This window comes from Ochotona princeps, chromosome 26 (genome assembly GCF_030435755.1).
Source record: "Ochotona princeps isolate mOchPri1 chromosome 26, mOchPri1.hap1, whole genome shotgun sequence".
NCBI lineage: Eukaryota > Metazoa > Chordata > Mammalia > Lagomorpha > Ochotonidae > Ochotona > Ochotona princeps.
Window position 1 is genome coordinate 19799572 of NC_080857.1, and position 18734 is coordinate 19818305.

Sequence of the window (18734 nt, forward strand, 5' to 3'; positions counted from 1 at the left end):
TTTCCAACAAATAAATAAATGGTTTTAAAAACTTCAAATGTTATGCTGTAAATGATATCATTGAGAAAGTTAATGGGCAAATGACAGTAAATGCGTTGGGGGTCAGAGTTAGTTTCTATTAAGTTAGTCTTACAAATTGCACCTCATAAATTGACAAGAAAAATGCTCAATAATGCTCATAGGGATTTTTCTATTGAATTCTACTAGAAGAATAGAGGTATGAAGAAAAACTTGCAAAACAAGTCTAAATATCAAACAATTATAGAAAAAGATGCTAAAATTAAAAATGTTAAATGGTTTTCAGTGGCATTTAAAAGAGAGCTCTCTCTCAGCTGCTGGTTCACCCCCTACCCCCTGTGGGATCCAGGGCTGATGCCAGTAGCCCTCAGCTCCACCTGGGGCCCCCTGTGGATGGCAGCGACCCAAGCACTTGAGCCATCACCTGCTGCCTCTCAGGGTGTGTAAGGAGGTGGGCTTGGGGAGTGAAGCTAGGTCTAGAACCCAGTGACTCTAGTTTGGGGTGTGTATGTCCCAGTTGGTGCTTCAACTGCTGGGACACGTGCTGCTCTCAAGGTGGTCAAGCCAAGGCTACTGGCAGTGCTCTTCCCAGGCCCTGGAGATGGCGTGTGGGTTTTGCAAGCCGTTTGTGAAACTCTGTGACTAATGTGTACAGTGGCTGAGATTCACAGAAATTCAAACCATAAGGCAATGCCGCTGCAGTATCTAGTAAAAGTGAAAACGAAGAAGTGCTGTCGTACCTGTCGCCGGCAGGCATGTGGGCTGGTCGTGTTCTCTCAGCTATTGCTATTCTCAACCTTTTTGGGAAGGCAAATTGACAATATCTATTAAAATTGAGAATACATATTCCCCTTGATCCCAGAATCCCACTTCTAGGAATTTAGTCCATAAACATAAAAGTGCTAATTTGTAAGGACATGTGTGCAGGAGTGTTTATGGCGGCATTGTTTGTAGCTGCCAAGAGTAGGAGCATGGCAAATGGCCATTAATCAGGCAATGGCTGAAAAATTAAAATATATTACTCCATAGGATATTACATGGCGATGAAATGTAATGAATGATAGCCCCACCAGATGTCTGAGAGAGATTTCCATGAAATACTGGCGAGTGAGAAAAAGATGCAAATTGAGTGTATTCCAGAATTATAAAAGGGCCGCCAACCTTCGTCTCCAGGTGGGTGCACGTGGTTATGGTGGCGCTCTTGTTTGAAGGAGGAAGAAGGGAACATTTTCACATTTGCCTACAAAGATGTTTGCCCTAATGTTACTGGTTAGGATGGTGCCATTTCAAGGGACTCTTATTGTCATCATTTTATCTTCATGTATTGTTCCAATTCTGTATAATGGATACCTGTTATTTTTATATCTAGGAAAAAAGATGAGGTTATTTCCACTTTGAAACTACAGTACCAACAGGAAAAACAAATAAACCTCAAACTTACTACTAATTATTAATGTGAGTCAGTAACATTCAAATTTTTATTTATGGTTGCCTGGAGGAGGTTCCGTTTGAAACAAGGATGGCAGAGAATGAATGCAGGGGGTGCCAACCAACCTGGAGTGTTACCTCCATTGCAAATAATGGGGCAGCCGGGACAGCGTGGGAAGGCACATGTACATTGGTTGTAACACATCTCTGTAATGGCTTTCTTGTGTCAGAATTATTTGCTGCTTGTGGAAAACCTTTTAAAACTTCTAGCACAAGTTTGATTAAAAAATATTTATTCTATTTATTTGAAAGATAGACACAGAGAAAGAGACAAAGTGGATTTGCCATCTGCTAGTTTCACTCCCTAAAGGGCTTGGCCGGGCTGAAGCCAGGAACCTGAAGCCCCACCTGGGTTTCCTGTGTGGGTGGCAGGGGTCCAAAGATGTGGCTCATTTGCTCTTGCTTTTCCCGGTGCGTTAGCTAGGAGCTGGGTCAGAAGCAGAGCAGCAGGGTCTTGAACTGGCACTCTGATAGGAAGTGCTGGCTTTCAAGCAGCTTATCTTGCTGCACCACAGCAACAGACCAGAAGTTTGATGTTTCAGTGTTTTTTTCCCTTGCTTATGGGGTATGTACTGTAGTCAGTGATGTTGAGATTCCCCACCCTGCTCCAAGCTAAACATGAAAGGAGACAGAAAGGCGCAGGATGAAAAGTGGGACTCCTTTCCCTCCCACTGGGAGCACTGGCTCCATGTCACCTGCTCCCCGGATTTATGCTTTTATCCTTTACGGTTAGAAAAGAGGTTTCTTCCTTGATTTCCAGTACAGCCAGTAGTAAAAGGATTGTGTGAGATCATATCAGCACTGCAGGCTGCAGAGTGGAGGGTCCAGGTCTCTCTCTCTTTAATTCATTTAGTTTGTGAAAGAGTGACACACAGAGATTATCTATCTATTGTTTCACTTCTCAAATGACTGCAACGGCTAGGGCTGAGTCAGGCCAAAGCTAGAGCCCAGGAACTCCATCCATGTCTCCCTTGTGGGTGGCAGGGACTCAGGTACTAGGGCCATCTAACACTACTTTCCTGGGCACGTTAGCAGGTAGCTGGATCCCAGTCAGAGCAGCCGGGACTAGAACGGGCACTCTGATGTGGGTGCCAGAAGCAGAAGCCCAAGATACTGTGCACAAAACTGGCCCCGGGTTTTGGGTTGGGTTTTGAACTTGGGAGAAGAGTTGCAAGGCTGGAATTCAGAAGATTGGTGAGCCTGCTCACCTAGTTTTTAAAGTGCAGGCTGATAGTATGGGCTCATTTCTGCTCACAATCTTTTTACAAACTAAATACACGTTTTCCTGCCTGTAAAAGTGGAATTCTTGGGAAGGTTCATGGAAAATGCATATTGGAAAAAGACTAGGCATGAATTTTAATTTTTATTATGGTTCCAGGATAAGCTTACTTTTTTTTTGTCTTGTAAGCTTACATTTTAATTTCACTTTTTCAGGAATTTTTTGGAAGCCTCTTGAATGTTGAAGGAGTTATTGAGTATGGTGTATATGGGCTGCAAAGGATAAAGGGCTTGGAAAGGACTATGCAAGTGAAATTCCTCTTACTGAAATTATTAATTTTCCTCATTGGTTGTACTCAGCTGCCTGCCTGCATCAGAAATACCTTTAAATAAACGTATAGATTTTACAAATGACCTATGCTGTATTTCCATAGTTTAAGATTCTGTTGCATATAAAATTTTCCCCTACTCCTGTGACCTAGAGGGCATCCCCATCCTATTAGAAGGCAAAATTCATTCAGTGAAAGGTTACCTATAGTCATCTTAATAATGAGATTGAGGGATTTCATAGAATGTTAGAAATATTTCTGATTTATTTAAATTAAAAATTTAAAATATTTATGTATTTATTTATTTGAAAGAGAGAGAGAGACAGAGTGAATCTTTTACCCTGTGGTGCATTGGTTCAGTCCCCAGATGGCTGCAAGGGCCAGACCTGAGCCAGGAGCTTCTTCCAGGTCTATCACGTATGTGGCAGGGGTGCCAACATTGGGGTCATCTTCTGTTACTTTTCCCAGGCCATTAGCAGGGAGCTGAATTGGAAGTGAAACATCTGGGGGTCACACCGCTACCCATGAGGGATGCTGGTGGTGGCTTCAGCCTTTATGCCACAATGCTTGCCTATAAATAAATACGTTTTGCAATGATGATAGGCCTTGCTGATGCTCAATTTGAGATGGGACATGCAGGAAGTTGCACTGTATGGGGTTGCTGTAGGTTTCATGAAGGATGCCTTTTTGTGGTGATTGCAAATAGAACCTTTGACAAGAACCTGTTATGAGGATGAGTGGAAGGTGTTTGTTCTTGAGTTTGGTGTTGTTGCTTCCTCTTCCAACGTCCCACCACCTGTGTGTCCCGTGCAATTCTGAGTGCAGCGTCTTTCAATGCCATTGCTAACTCTAATTCCTTTTCTTCCAATTCTGGATAAACCTTTAAAAAATATTTATTTTTATTGCAAAGGCAGATATACAGAGAGGAGGAAAGACAGAGAAGATCTTCCATCCAATGGTTCACTCCCCAAGTGACTGAAACAGCTGGAGCTGAGCCAGTCCAAAGCCAGGAGCCAGGAGCTTCTTCAGGTCTCCCATGTGGGTGCAGAGTCCCAAGGCTTTGGGCCGTCCTCCACTGCCTTCCCAGGCCACAAGCAGGGAGCTGGATGGGAAGAGGGGCTTCTGGGATTAGAACCGGTGCCCATATGGGATCCCAGCACATTCAAGGTGAAGACTTTAGCTGCTAGGCTGCTGGACCTAATAAACATTTTTTTTAAAAGATTTGTTTATTTTTATTTTAAAGACAGTTACAGAGAGAGAAGGAGAGACAGAGGAAAATCTTCCATCTGTTGGTTCACTCCCCTTAATGGCTGAAATGGCAGGAGATGGGCCAGTCTGCAGCCAAGAGCCAGGAGTGTCTTCTGTACCTCCCACGTGAGTACAGGGTTCCAAGAGCTTTGGACCATTTCCCACAGTTTTATCACGCCTCAGGAAGGGATCTGGATCAGAAGTGGAGCAGCTGGGACACAACTCAGTGCCCAAATGTAGTGTTGGTGCCAAAGGCTGAGGGTTAGTGCGTTTTGCCACTGTGCAGGTCCCCTGGGTAAGCTATTTTGATCCAACCAAAATGGGAGGACACTTTGCAGGCTAGATGGCCAGGAGCCCTGAAAAGAAGGCAGAGGGGATGGCTTCATTCTTTGGTAATGTCTGTGAGCCTGCCAGACACTGTTGCAGGGTTGCAGATTTTAGAAGCGTCTTGGTGAGTTTAGCCATCCTGTAAACAGAGGAAGACATAGCCCATCTCCTATTCCATTGCTTATAATTTTCAGTTGAAACAGAAACCAGTGGGACCAGAGCCATGGAATAAGAAGCTAAGCCTCAGCCCTAGATGTGGCATCCCACATAGATGCCTGTTTGAGTCCCAGCTGCTCCGCTTCCCATGCGGCTCCCTGCTTATGGCCTGGGAAAGCAGTAGAGGATGGCTCAAGTCCCTGGGCTCCTGCACCCATGTGGGAGACCCAGAAGCAGTTCCTGGCTTCGATGGGCTCAGCTCCGACCATTGTGGCCATTTGGGGAGTGAGCCAGCAGATGGAAGATCTTTATCTCTCCTCCTCGCTAATTCTGCCTTTCAAGTAAAAATAAAAATAAAAAGTAAAATAGGAACCAGTGAAATGTTACGGAGCTACTTGTGACGAATGCTCACCTACCTGTCGCGCTTTTAGAAACTTTGAGTGAGTTGCTCCCTTTTCTGGCACCTTCTCCTGGATGCTGGCATTGTATGGGTGTGGATTGTCCCAGTCCCCTGTGCCTCAAAAGGCAGAAAAAGAGGGCCTAAGTGTTTGGACCCCTGACATCCACATGGAAGACTGAGTGCCGTTCCAGGCTCCTGGCTTTGGATTGGCCCATCTTGGCTGTTGTGACCATTTGGGGATTCAGACAATGGATCTGAGATCTTGTCTGTCTGTCTGTCTCTTGTTTCCCTCCCCCCACCCACCATCTTTCCTTCCCTCTCTGTAATTCTGCCATTTAAATATATATATATGCATATATATTTATTTATTTATATTTATATATATGTATAAAGTGTCAGGGCAAGCTAGTATCTAAAACGACATCTCAAATCTTTCTACCTGACGGTTACTTTCAGGCAATTGACCTGAAATTACCTAACATAAATACAGGCCTCAGGTACAACATGGCGTTTGCATGGGAAGAAGCACAAGGGGTTGCAGATCTGGGAGGCCAAGCAAGTGAACACAGCGGCTCACACATGGTTGTTGCTCCCGGTCAGTGGCCCTGATTGCCTGGAGAACACACCTTCCCAGGCACTGCTGGGCACCCCTGCCATCCGGGCCCTCTCATCAAAGTGAATCATTGCCTGCTTTGGGCTGTTTTTGTTTCTGGTTTGTTTTTTTTTTTTTTCCTTTTCAAGCTTTGCAATCCTTTCAACAAAACTGGAATCGCCAGGGAATCTTTGCTCCATATACTGTTGAATCCACTGAATCCAAGTTTCCTGCAACCAAAGAACTGTACTAACAAGTAATGTGAAGAGGAGGACTGTGTGCTGAATTGTTTCTCCCCTCTCTAAGAGTAACAAATCTGATGCCAGCACAGCCTTGGCTGGATACCCAGGCATGCTTTTTCCACCTGACTCAGCATGAGTGACAACGAAATCAAGCATGTGGGTATTTTTTCTCCAAGGCACATCGCTTTCCCTGTTGCCCACCCCCCCCAGGGTTTGCCAGTCGACTCACCAAAGCTCGGGGAAATGATGCTGCTCTTACAGATACCATATCCATTTTGGTTGACCCAGGGGAGCAGTTTTCCTGATGCCCTCGCCATGCCCCTTACTCTGCTGTGTCACTCATAATATGCCCTAAAATCTGAGTTTTCCATCACGGCTCTGGGTTGACAGTTTGTGTGCGCATTGCACATCAATACCATGATGGACATTAATCCAGGGCTGGCTGCCTCGGATCTGATGCCAAACACTGGTTCAACATTGCTCTTGTGCATACTGACTGTGTTCCAGAGCCTCAACACCAAGTGGCTCATTGGCATCTTATTGGTGCCTTTTTTTCAACCCTCTTCTTCCAGGTATCCATGTAAATATTGCTGTTTGGTAGTTGTTTCCAAAGTTATATTGTCCAATAGGTTTTCTCAACTTTGAGGCTTTTCATGTCCTTCCCGCTTACGGGCACTAGAGGGAGCTCAATTGCCAGTAACAAATTTAGGCCTTGGGACTTTGCATTATTTCAAGAAGTTGGTTTACTGTTTTTCAGCCAAAGTCCATCCTCCTTCCAAGAGGCGGTGGGAAGAGGAGATGTATGACATGGTCTAGTCCGTGGCTTCCACTTCTTTTTTTCCTTTAAAGTCTAGACTTGTGAACTATCCCAGTTAACAGTGAGTAACTTTCTAGGAATGTGTGCTGGATGTTTCGTTTAATCCCATCCTGTTGTCATCTGTCACATTTGCATCTAATTCCTGATATCCCAAAGGAAGTTCTGGAGTGGACAGTCTCCCTTCTCAGGGTCGGAGGTTTAATGGACGGGTCAGCCTGGCTTTCACTCTGCTTTCTGTTATACCCAGGGCCCCTTTTCTTTAAACACAGCAAATCTCATCCTTGCATTCCTGCCCAGAGTCACCTGATTTTAGCCAATCGATAGGTCTGCTTCTGTTAACTTCTGGCCCACTCTGGCTCCAACATTCCTTGCTTTCTGTCTTTCCTTGTACCTCTTCAGCGCCATGCGGGTCTCAGTCTTCCTTCCCTAGCTAAAGAGAAGGAAGTGTTGATCAAGGGCCATGGCCAGTTACTCTTTCCGTCACTTCAGTCTCACATGAAGAAGCTGGTGTGCATGTCCGCATTTTCGAGATGACTCGGTGAAGTCACCTGCCAGGGGTTTGTACCCTGTAAAACAGTAGGGCTGTGTCGCCTGGTGTAAAGCGAGATTCACATGAAGATGGAGTCACTGAATCGAAGTTCACTTTGCTCCAGTTGTCTCCATTCCCCACATGCTTCATTTGGTCCTTCTTCTTCTTTAAAAATATGTATTGATTTTGAAAGGCAGAGTTTTACAGAGAGAGAGAGGGAGAGAGAGGGAGGAAATGAAGGAGAGAGAGAGAACCCTCTGTCTGTTGATTCACGCTCCGAATGGCTGCTGAGCCTGTTTGAAGCCGGGAGTCAGGGGCTTGCCCCATGGCCCCCTTGCGAGTGGCAGGGGCACAAGGAATTGGGCCATCTTCTGTGCTTTCCCAGGCACATGAGCAGGAAGCTGGATTGGAAGTGGAGCAGCTGGGATTGGTGGTGCCACAAGCTGCAACTTTACCTGCTGTGCCACAACGCAGGCCCCTGCCACGCAGTTCTTAAGGAGAAAATAGCCAGGTAATCATAAACACTTCTGAATTGGTGAGCTTCTGACATTTATTATGGATATATTTGTAAGCAGTTTTATGGAGATATACGTCATATGCCCTGCTGTACAAGAAATGTATGGTTCAGTAGCTTTTAGTATGCTCCGAGCTTTGTGCTGCCATTGTCCTAGTTGGTTTGAGTGTTTTCATGACCTCAAGAGGAGAATCTGGATCTCTTAGCTGCCCTGACCTGAGTAATGACTGAGCTGCCTGCTCATCTTTCTGGATCTCCTCGTTCTGCCATTGCACGGGAACGGACTCGTCGTTGGCTTCTTTTACCGGACGTATGAAGATGTTTAAGAGCCGTCCACGCTGTATCATGCAGCAATACTACATCCTTTTGTTTTTAAGATTTTTTTTAAAAGATTCATTTATTTTTATTGCAAAGTCAGACATACAGAGAGGAGGAGAGACAGAGAGAAATATCTTCCATCCGATGGTTCACTCCCCAAGTGAGCCGCAACGGGCCGGTGCTGTGCCAATCCGAAACCAGGAGCCAAGAGCTTCTTCCAGCTCTCCCACGCGGGTGCAGGGTCCCAGAGCTTTGGGCCGCCCTCCACTGCTTTCCCAGGCCACAGGCAGGGAGCTGGATGGGAAGTGGGGCTGCTGAGATTAGAACTGCCACCCATATGGAATCCTGGCACGTTCATGGTGAGGACTTTAGCTGCTAGGCCACTGAGCCGGGCCCTAAAGATTTATTCTTTTTTTGTTTTTTTTTTTTTTTTTAAAGATTTATTCATTTTTTATTACAGCCAGATATACACAGAGGAGGAGAGACAGAGAGAAAGATCTTCCGTCCGATGATTCACTCCCCAAGTGAGCCGCAACGGGCCGATGCGCGCCGATCCGATGCCGGGAACCAGGAACATCCTCCGGGTCTCCCACGCGGGTGCAGGGTCCCAATGCATTGGGCCGTCCTCAACTGCTTTCCCAGGCCACAAGCAGGGAGCTGGATGGGAAGTGGAGCTGCCGGGATTAGAACCGGTGCCCATATGGGATCCCGGGGCTTTCAAGGTGAGGACTTTAGCCGCTAGGCCACGCCGCCGGGCCCTAAAGATTTATCCTTATGCAAAGTCAGATTTTCGGAGAGGAGGAGAGAGAAAGATTTTCCATCCACTGGTTTACTCCCCAAGTGATTGTTAATGGCTGCAGCTGAACCGATCCAAAGCCAGGAACCAGGAGTTTCTTCCCTGTCAGCCATGCGGATATAGGGTCCCAAGGCTTTGGGCCGTCCTCGACTGCTTTCCCAGGCCACAAGCAGGGAGCTGGATGGGAAGCGAGGCAGCATGGACAGGAACTCATGCCCATATGGGATCCTGGTTCGTGCAAGGCGAGGACTTTAATTGCTAGGCTACCGTGCCTGTTCCACTCCATTCTTTTTTATGGCTGAAGAATATTCTGTCGTATAGATGTGCTGCCTTTTGTTTAGCCGCTTGTCTGTTGATGGACGTTGGGCTGTTTTCCTCTTTAGGGTATTATGAATAATGCTGCTGTGCAAATTCAAGTCCAGGTTTCCATGTGTACTTATGTTTTTCTTCGTCTTGAATGTCTATGCCTGGTAGGGGAATTGCTGGACAGTGTGGCAACTCTGTGCCTAGTTGTTTATGCAATTGCTACAGTGTTTTATAAACCTGCTGCCCCATTTTATAGCCCCATTGTTGGTGCCCTTGGGTTCTGATATCCTTACATACTCAACAACACTTGCTGTTTGTCCTCTTGACTCTAGCCGTCCCAATAGGTTTGAAGTAGATGGTTAAAAAGGTGGGGTTTAGCACATGGAATTTAGTTATTTCTGCTTTTACTTGCTCTTTCAACTGCCCATTATTGGCCATCTGGGAGGTCCTGCACCCAGGCTCTGGAGATTTCAAGTTACGCTAGCCCTCCATGCCTTGTGGGAGCTGGAGACAGAACACAAGAATCACCAGAATCCTAAAGTGTTCTAACAGAGCTGTAGCTAAGCCTCTGCCACGGCCCATGGGAGCCAGTGACCAACCTGAGATCCCTTTAATCCAAATAGATTTAAATTCAAGGCACTGAGTGGGTAGGATTAAAATATTTACTATCAGTTTCTTAAATAGCCTTTTTAGAAGCACAATGTTTTTTTGTTTTTTTTTTTACAGTCACTGCTGCCAAGCCCACTTGTGTCCAGAAAGTGGCCGTGGTTTGCAGAATTGTCCTTGGGCTCTAAAGTTAAGGACAATGTGGTGAAAACAGAATTCCCGATGACTTTGTGAATCCAGGTGCCAAACAAGAATTCCCTCTGCTTCCCACATCTGTATCCTTGCCTCCCCCTTGCTGGAACCGGTGCTGGTGGTCTTATCCCTCCTCCCAGCAGAGCCTGCTCACTGATATCCCCCTGCTTCCCCTCTTCACGTCATCATCTGGGTTTCTAGATGCACTGGGTTGTGCCTCTGCCTCACAGTGTAGTACTGCACTGAAGAAGTTACCTTCCGGCTGGCTGCCGCTGTGCAAACATGGACTCGGGCCTTCTGTGAACTTCAGAGAAACCCTCACCTGCCTTCCTCTTCCCCGCTGGCACAGAGTGAGCAAGGGTTGGAGGTCCCTTTCGCAGCCACGCAGGCCGGAGTTCATCTCCCGGAGCTGTCAGAGAACAGAAAAACACCTGCTTCACTCCTGCAGGTTCCAGCCTCTTGGCAGGAGTGTGGGACATTCTTAGGTCCTGTGGCTTCAGTCCATTGCTCCTGCTTGTGGACACCTATTTTATATGGTGGTGTAAATATCTGCAGAACAACAAGACTTGAAATGCCCTCCTGTGCTTGGCTAGTGGACTCCTGGATGAGTCTTGCCTAGTGACAGCCTGGAAGTTGAGGCCCTGTGAAGTGGCCAGAGTGAGGGAAGCAGGTGCCTGGGAATGTGACCACGCTTAAAGGAGCATCCTGTAGAAAGCCCTCTATGAGGGAGTCTCAGGACAGATACCTTTGCAAATGAAAAGGGGCTTTTCTCCCCATGAGGAAATGGCTAACTGGCTGAATTTACCACTTCACGCGTGTGCAATGTCTGGGGGAATTTTGCTCATGTATGTCTTGTTCACTCCCCATGGCTGTAGTGGTGGAGTCTGCCCTCTGTTCCATTTTGTCCTTCTCCATAGTAGGCCATACCAGTTACTTTGATTTGGGATACTTAGGATACAAGAGCTACTGGAGGAATTTCTTCCACAGGGTGTCCATGTGGATGGGCCAAGAGGGGACCTGGGCAAGATGGCCCTGGCAGGTAGAGGAGGGTGAAGAGGGAGGAGTTAGTAATCCTTAAAGGAAATAGACAGCTCTAGGACTCTATCCCCTGGCTCAGGAAGAACCAAGGCCTGCTGCTGAGATTCTAAGAGTAGAGTAAAGCCAGGGCTGGCTCTGGGAGTTGAGGGTGGTGGTTTCTTGGTGCGATCAAAATGAAAAAAATATCCTGGGTAGAAACAATTGTCCTGCCCTCGTCCCTGGCCCCTGAGCTTCTAGCCCAGCTGCTGCTGTGGCTTGCATTTTGTTGATCACAAAGGCTTGACTCCTTATGTCTGAATATTTTGGGGTGTCCTTTTTAAGATGGGGTGACCCAGAAGGGAAACTATGTGAAGTCCCTTCAGGGTATGCCCTGGGGACAGGACTAGCAGGAAGGGCATTTAGGAGTGAAATTCACAAAGGAAAATCTGGGGGTGGTCCTCAAGTGTCTCAAGAGGCTCCTCAGCCCCCAGGCCACCCGGCCCTCAGGGAAAGATTTTTAGACTAACTGGAGGGGAGGGTTAAGGTCTTCTAGTAGGACTAGCCCCTCCTACTCAGCGGAACCTCCCAGGGCTCTGTTTGTATCCAGCCTTGGGGCCTTTGGCCTTGTCCCGGTATCCTCCCCCAGGAACTTTACTGAGACCCCCACAAGCCCACAGCAAACTGGTGACCTCGCCTGGCAGGTTCTGTTCTCCCAGAAATCCCTGTTTCTGGCCTTATCTGTCCCCTCAGGCCTGAGCCAAGCCCTTTCCCAGGCTTCCAGCTCAACCTCCCCCACAGCCGCGCTGCTGCCTGCCGACCTGAACTTTCTAAAACAGCAAATATCTTCTTTATCACCCTGCCCTTAACAGTCTTTCACTGTTGCCTGATTGGCTCCCCTTTTAAACAAACACACAAACAAAAGCCACAAAAAAGTTTCTTAGTATTGGCACCATCCCCTGCCTGCTTTGCCTCATCAGCGCAGCCCCAGCTGCCTACTTTCTGAGCTGGTGGTCTCCTGCAACCCCAGAACCCTTCCCCACACCCCTGCAGACCATGCCTCTCCGCAGGGGTGTGGTGGGACGGTGGGTCAGGTAACAGCTTCTTCCAGGAAAATCCTGATCCTCTAGTCTGGTCCTCCCTCCCCCATCCCTGCACTGGTGGGGATTGTTTTGGCTTCTCTCTGCACCCCTACAGCAGAAGTTTACATATATATGTGCCGTATATAATAGCTGTTGCCGGTTCTGGTTCTGGTTCTGGTCCAGAAGGCCTTTCACCCTTAGGTTCATTTTTTTTTTTCAGATCTCCTTAAGCCAAGTAGAAATAACTTCCATGAAATTCTTTGGCAAATATCACCTTCTCCTTTATTTACCCTAATTTATGAGAAGTCTGGATACCTTGCAGTCATGGAAAGCAGTCAGTCCACTCAAGCAGCACCCAAGGATGCATCCACTGGGCTTGCGGACAGCCTGTGGGAGAAGGGGGACACCAGCAAGGCAGGCTTGCGTTTTCCTCTTCAGTCCCATCAAGTAATTGCTCTGTGTGCTCTTAGGGCTGGGCCTACTATCTTTATTCTCTCTCCAGATGGGATGGAAATTGCTTTTTGAGGGTTGTTTCCATGTCTGGTTTATTTTTGTTTCGCCACCTGTGCCTAGCACGTTGCCTCTCCCTCTGAGGAGGCCTCGGTGAAGGGATGATCTCTGGGCAAAGCAACTGAGAGGTGGGCTCAGCCTGACAGCTGATATTGTAGGGGCCTGACTCTGGCAGCATCTTCCAGACCCACAACTTGAATGTGAGTGTCAGTGCATTTGTGGGAGGGTCTGTGCTTTGCGATACTGTGAACAGAGGAAAAATCCATCTGCCCACAATCCCCCAAGAAGAGAGTCAATCAGGTTGCACTTTGAATGCATCTCCCCTCCCCACCCCCAAAAGAATGTGTCTCTGGCTCCGTGCTCAGACCCTGCAGAGCTGCTGTGTGGCACAGACTGTGACTGGCTCTTCCTGTGGATTGCCGGTGAGCCTCCTCTTGCTTTTCATCCCCTTGGGCTGCCAGACCCCAGAAGAGCTCCATTTATTCTGGATGGCTTTTGTAGCACACTCTGCTTCTGCCAGCATTCCCCTCCAGGCCTCTCAGGAGTGAGCGGAGAGGGTGGCCCTGGCAGCTGAGGTCCTTGGTTTCCCAGGGGCATCCGCAGGGTTCCTTCCCGTGAGTGAGAGTCAGTAGGTGGGTACCTGAGAAGACGGTTTTGCTATCTGACACCAAGACTGGCCTCAGGAAGGATGCCTCTTCCCCTGGTCATGCGCACTGGCCAGCACCGTCTACACAAAAAAAAACCCACGTGTGCATAATTTGAAACTTCCCAGGAGTATCTTTTTTTTAATCAAAGCAGATGAATTTAGTATTACTATTTCATATAACTTAGTCAAGCCGAAAGGCCGGCTCACAGGCGATCTGTGACGGGATGTGTGTTTCACAGGTGCAGCCTTGGTCCGGAGCAGGCACATTTCCAGGGGTCCGTGGTCCCCTGAGGCCCCCAGCTCCGGGCCTGGACAGAGACTCGACGCTCTAGAGGAGGCCAAGGCCAGTGTTCTGGCCCCACCCCGCTCGGAGATGCAGCTGCCACACCTTCAGTCAAGGTGAGAGGGCTGGAGGGACTTTAGTACTGGTCTCTCTAGAGGTCCCACTGTGGTGCCTCGCCCAAGCCTTTCTACTTATCATCTTATCTTCCTCTCTGTCATCATCTTCTCATCATCTCCTTCCTCAGACCCCTGCATTCCCTGTGCCTTGCCATCTGGAGGAAATTCTATTGTTATCGCCGTGTTTTCAGATGAGGAAGCTGAGGCCTTCAGCCTGCTGAGTAAACCCACCCAGGGCAGGCCGACTACACAGCCCGTGCGCCTACCGGGACAGCAACCTATTGTTCAGTGCTGAAACTCAGCATAACTCAACAACTGTGTTCACGGAACTTGTCTCCCTCAGTTAAACCCAGAGCTCAGGACCTTTGCTTTTGAGCACCTGGCAGAAAATAATAGTAATAATAATAATAATAATAAAGTATGTTCTTATCTGTGAGATTAAACTCAGTTGCAGTAACAATGGGTCATCCACGTCTCAGCATTGACAGCAAGTCACTTTGTGGTGATTCTGCTTGTGTAAAAGTCACAGGTGTTTGCACAGACTTGAAATGACATCCCAGAGGATTGTGGTATTATTTTTCAGTCCAGTCAGTGTAAGACCTGAGGCACATGTATAAGTTCTGGATTCAGATCTCTGCTAGTGAGGACAGATTGAGCCACCATTTTCTTTCTTTAAGATTTGTGTTTTATCGGAAAGGCATATTTACAGTGAGAAGGGGAGATAAAAATCTTCCATCCGCTGGTTTACTTCCCAAGTGGCCACAATGGCCAGTGCTGAGCTGATCCAAAGCCAGGAGCCAGGAGCCTCTTCTGGTCTCCCATGTGGGTACCAGGTCCCAAGGACTTGGGCTGTCCTCCATTGCTTTCCCAGGCCACAAGCAGAGAGCCGGTTTCAAACTGGCACCCTTATGGGATCCCAGTTCATGAAAGGTGAGGACTTTAGCCACTAGGCTACTGCGCCAGGCCCTGAGCCGCCATGGGTCGGGTAGCTGGGCGTCCTGTCTTGAGTCTTGGGCACATTAGCCTGGTGTCCCTGCCAAGCACACATACACTGGCTGTTTGTTTACCTTCTCTTCCCCCTTAGGCAAAGTGTGCGGTAGTGGAGGTGTTGGTGCTACAAATTCCCATTTCCTCTGCCAGGCTGCACAGATGAAAATAGGTTGTTGTCTTCTACCCTGAGTGGTTGGTTGTTGGTATCTCAGGGGGGTTGGGGGAAGTTCTGATACTTGAAACTCACACTTCCGGTGTCAAAACCTTGCCTTTTTCCTGCTGTCCAGGCTCCTAGAAGGCAGAGGGTGAGCTTGGGAACCAGCCAGCCTCTTGGCACCTTTATAAAGGGAGGGAAGATCTTTTTTTTTTTTCCCCTGACAAAGGATCACCAGCAGGGCAGGCAGGCGCAGGAGCTCACAAAGCATTCCCTGGGCTGGACTCTGCAGAGAGCGCCGCGAAACCAACATCCTGATTGTGCGGCGTCCTGTTGATCGGTAACTCCCCTAGGGTATGGAGTTGGACTCGAACAGCTCAGGAAGGTTTTTATTTATATTTATTATTATTGTTTGTGAATGCTGGGTGAGTGGGCACAGTTTTGTCAAGCAGACACACTTGGGTGTCTTCCTGCCCTGGTCACCCCTGTAGCCCCCGGGATCTCAGCCACTTGACCCGCTGGACGGGCCTGGGATCGGCTGGGCAGCTCCCCTCCCTAATCTGCCTGGGAGTCTGTGCGCCCCGACCAAGCGCGCCCCCAACGCTGTGCACCCCCAGTCCACCCGCACCCCCGGGGAGCTGGCCTTGCAGCGCGCTCCAGCGGTTTTGCCGGGATGTAGGAGCGGACGCAGTCTCCGGGTTTCCGCAGGGAGAAAATTGTTTTCGCCTTCTAAGTCCTGAAAGGTGACGCCAGCACCCGCGAGTGCCACTCCAGGAGAGGGACTCTGGCAACATCCTCCACCCCCTCCCCAGGCTGTAACCGGTGGTGTCTGGTCCTTCGTTTGCCTAGGAGTGGATCCCCCGCACCCCCCATGCTTTGCTACCCCTAAGCCTACCGGTCCAAGTGGCAGGGGTGACCCTCACTCTCTTCCCTGCCCCCAGCCCCAGAGGGGGTATGGCCGTTTGGGAAGTTTCGGTGGGGGCCGGTAGGGGAAGCCGGGCAGAGTGACCCCCAGCCTTATGTAATGGAAGCCCTGGCTGCAGGAGGGAGCGAGACTGACATTGAGACTTTCCAGTGGGGAGGGCAGCTGCTTGTCCTGGAGTCGTTTGCCACGGTGGAGGCAGTTCCAGGGGAGAGAGGGAGAGAGAGAGAGAGAAAGAGAGAGAGAGCGAGACCGAGACCGGTTGAAGACGCTTCGGGAAATCAGAAGGCGAAAACAGCCGCAGGAGCGTTTAAACCAACAGCAGGACACGTGTAGCGAGTTGGCTGCCTTCCAACTTCTGTCCTGGTCCCTGGGGGATTTACCCTTTGGGGCACTCTAAGCGAAGTGCACGGCCAGGAGCGAATGAATGGGTGGGGGGAGAGAGTCGGGCTCGTTGATCCTATTTCAGTCCTTCTCTCCGGGAGCGCAAACTCTGTCTGCAGTTATTCGGGGAAGTGGGGGATGGAGACCCGCCTGGGGTCCTCTGCCGAGCGTGTCCACACCGGGCTCGGTCCCAGCAGGAGCTCTGGCTCGCGTGGTACTGCCCCTTTAAGACCTGCTTGCTCTGGGGCTCTACAAAAGGGAGTGACCTCTGGGCTTTGACAGCTCCCCTAATAACTACCACCGCTCAGGCCCCGCCCACCTGGCGGCCAGCCGCGCCCATTGGCCGGCGGGCCGGTATCCCGTGCTCTGATTGGCCCGCCGCTTCCCCTGAGCGAACCTTTAGAACTCTGAGACAGACAATATTCTGTTACATTGTAGCAAAATGGCGACTGTCATTCACAACCCCCTGAAAGCGTAAGTAAGACTAAAAAAATGTACATATTCCGCGTGGTTTCAATATGAAAAAAAAGGCGCCTTCTGCGTGCCGAGCGCCGCCGGTGCCCTGCGCTTGCGGGCGCCTCCAGCTGCAGCCGCCGCTTCTCTCTTTTCTTTCAGCTCTTACTTCTTCGTTTTCTTTTTTTTTTTTCCTTCTTCCCACCTCCCTCCCTCTCACCCCCCCCACCCGGCACCCCAGCCAGCGCGCAGAAATGTCAGGAGATGCAATTAACAAGAAGAAAATTGTTACATTTGCGTTGCGCTTAATTGGAGGATCCGGAGAGAGACAGGCAAAGAAGGGGGTTCTCGGTGGCCGGGGAGCCGACGCTCGCGCGCGCGGCGGCCAGGGGGTCGCGGGCGGCTTGGGGACGGCGCGCTCCCCCGAGTCTCCCAGGCTCGCCAGGCTGGGCACGGGCTCCGGGCAAGCGGCCGCCCTGGTGCACTTGGCGGAGCGGGGCGTCCTCTCCGAGCCCCGCGGGCCGCCGGAGGCAAGCGGACCGACCGTGGCGGCCGGGGAGTTTGCTGCAGGGCGCTTGCCGCCTTCCCGTGGCTGCGGGCGGGGAGTTTGTGCAAACCTTCTGGAGTTGAGGGCGCAGCAGATCCCGAGAGCTTGGGGGGGCTGCGGGGTGGCTGGTTCCCCGGTGGGGAAGGCGCCCTGGGGCGGCAGCGCGGGGGGGGGGGTGTCATCTGTGTGTGTGTGTGTCTGTGCGCGCGCGGGTGTACTGGCTGGGGTCCATTCCACGGGTCCACTCGGGGCGGGTCTGGGGTCGGGGACTCTGCGGGGCTTGTGAATGGTGCTGTCGTCTGCTCTGGGGACCTGCCGAGGCGTGAGGACGGGCGGTCTGGGGCTCCCAGCCTGAGCGGGCGGCGCTGCCCGAGGCTCCGAGCTAGGGGCAGGTGCCTCGCGGAGACTTTGAGCGGACTGCCGGATCCGGGACGGAGGGGGCCCGGGCTGGGCAAGCCCCCCGCACTGGGGCCAGCCTCCGGGTCCAACCGCCAGTTCCTGCCCGCCTGCCTTCCTCCTCCTCTTCATCCTGGCTTGTTCGCTTGCTTCCTTCCTTCCTTCCAGTCAGTGGAACTGTTAAGCCGCCAAGTCCGCTGACGATCCCAGGGCTGGGGGTGGCGGCCTGGGCAAAGTAGTGTCGCTTTGCGAGGGGTGCTCTGGGCGGAGGATTGGGCTGGGGCGGAGATTGGCTCCCCTTGAGGCATGGGCCTCTTCACCCGGGACCTCCCTGCGCCGTGGGGACCCGCTGGCCAGGGGCAGGCGAGGTGCAGGTGGGTGGGGACTCTCGGAGCTGTGTGACGGGTACGGGGGAGATGGACCTGGGTTTTTTTTTTTTTAACTCTGCATGTCCCTGCCATTCTCTTGTCTCCCCTCACACGGCTTTTTTTAGGGGTGGAAAACTAGGTTTTCAGTCTAGGGTGGGGGAGTGGTACCGGGGTTCCTAATGCCAAGTACTAGGGCGGGAATGATCAGACCTTCGTGCTCCGGCTGCTTTCCTATCCGTACGAGCGATGGCAAGGCACTGGGGCTGGAAAGCGCCGGGTGTCGGCGCTTTATGGTTTCTGAACGAGCTCGGATGCACGGCAGTCCGAACGCCGGCGTTTCTCACCCGAGAAACGAGATTGTTTGGTGGTAGAATACATGGGCGGAACTTCACCGCTTCCCGGCTCGCGCCGCTGCACGCGGGGCCCTGAGTTTTTTCTGCTACCCCGAATCTGATGAGCAGTTTTTCCTTTTCCAGCTTTCCAAAACCATAGAGCTGGGTGGATGTCACCTGGGAAACTCAAGCTGGAGACACCTATTTCACTTGTGCGTCGGGTTTGTTGCCTACTGGGAAAGCAGTCTGCCGGTTACCCGGGAACCTGCTTACGCGCAGGCAGGCACAGTCTCCCAGAACCCTAGGACGCCCCTGCTCGCTCTAGGATGTATATGCTCGTGTGTGTTGGGGCCACAGAAAGGTGCGCGTTTGGGGAGGGCGTCTGCGCGTGTTGGATTTAGGGGTAGGGGAGGCGACCAAGAAGCGAGAGGGAGGGAGTCT

At 50.5% G+C, this 18734-nt stretch overlaps 1 protein-coding gene across 6 annotated transcripts in view; it reads left to right on the top strand.

Annotated features, from left to right (window-relative positions):
- Positions 1-13677: 13677 nt before the first annotated feature.
- The window catches only part of DPF3 (double PHD fingers 3), a 266601-nt gene continuing 261544 nt past the window's right edge, over positions 13678-18734 (top strand). For 2 of the 6 annotated variants that reach the window (XM_058655617.1, XM_004584426.3), the window contains exon 1: positions 16542-16671. In XM_058655617.1, the coding sequence (XP_058511600.1) occupies positions 16640-16671 (32 nt within the window). In that variant the 5' untranslated portion in view covers positions 16542-16639. Of the gene's footprint in view, positions 13748-15190; positions 15277-16540; positions 16672-18734 lie in introns of those variants that run through there. The other 4 variants (XM_058655619.1, XM_058655618.1, XM_004584425.4 and 1 more) reach the window with 4 other exon arrangements.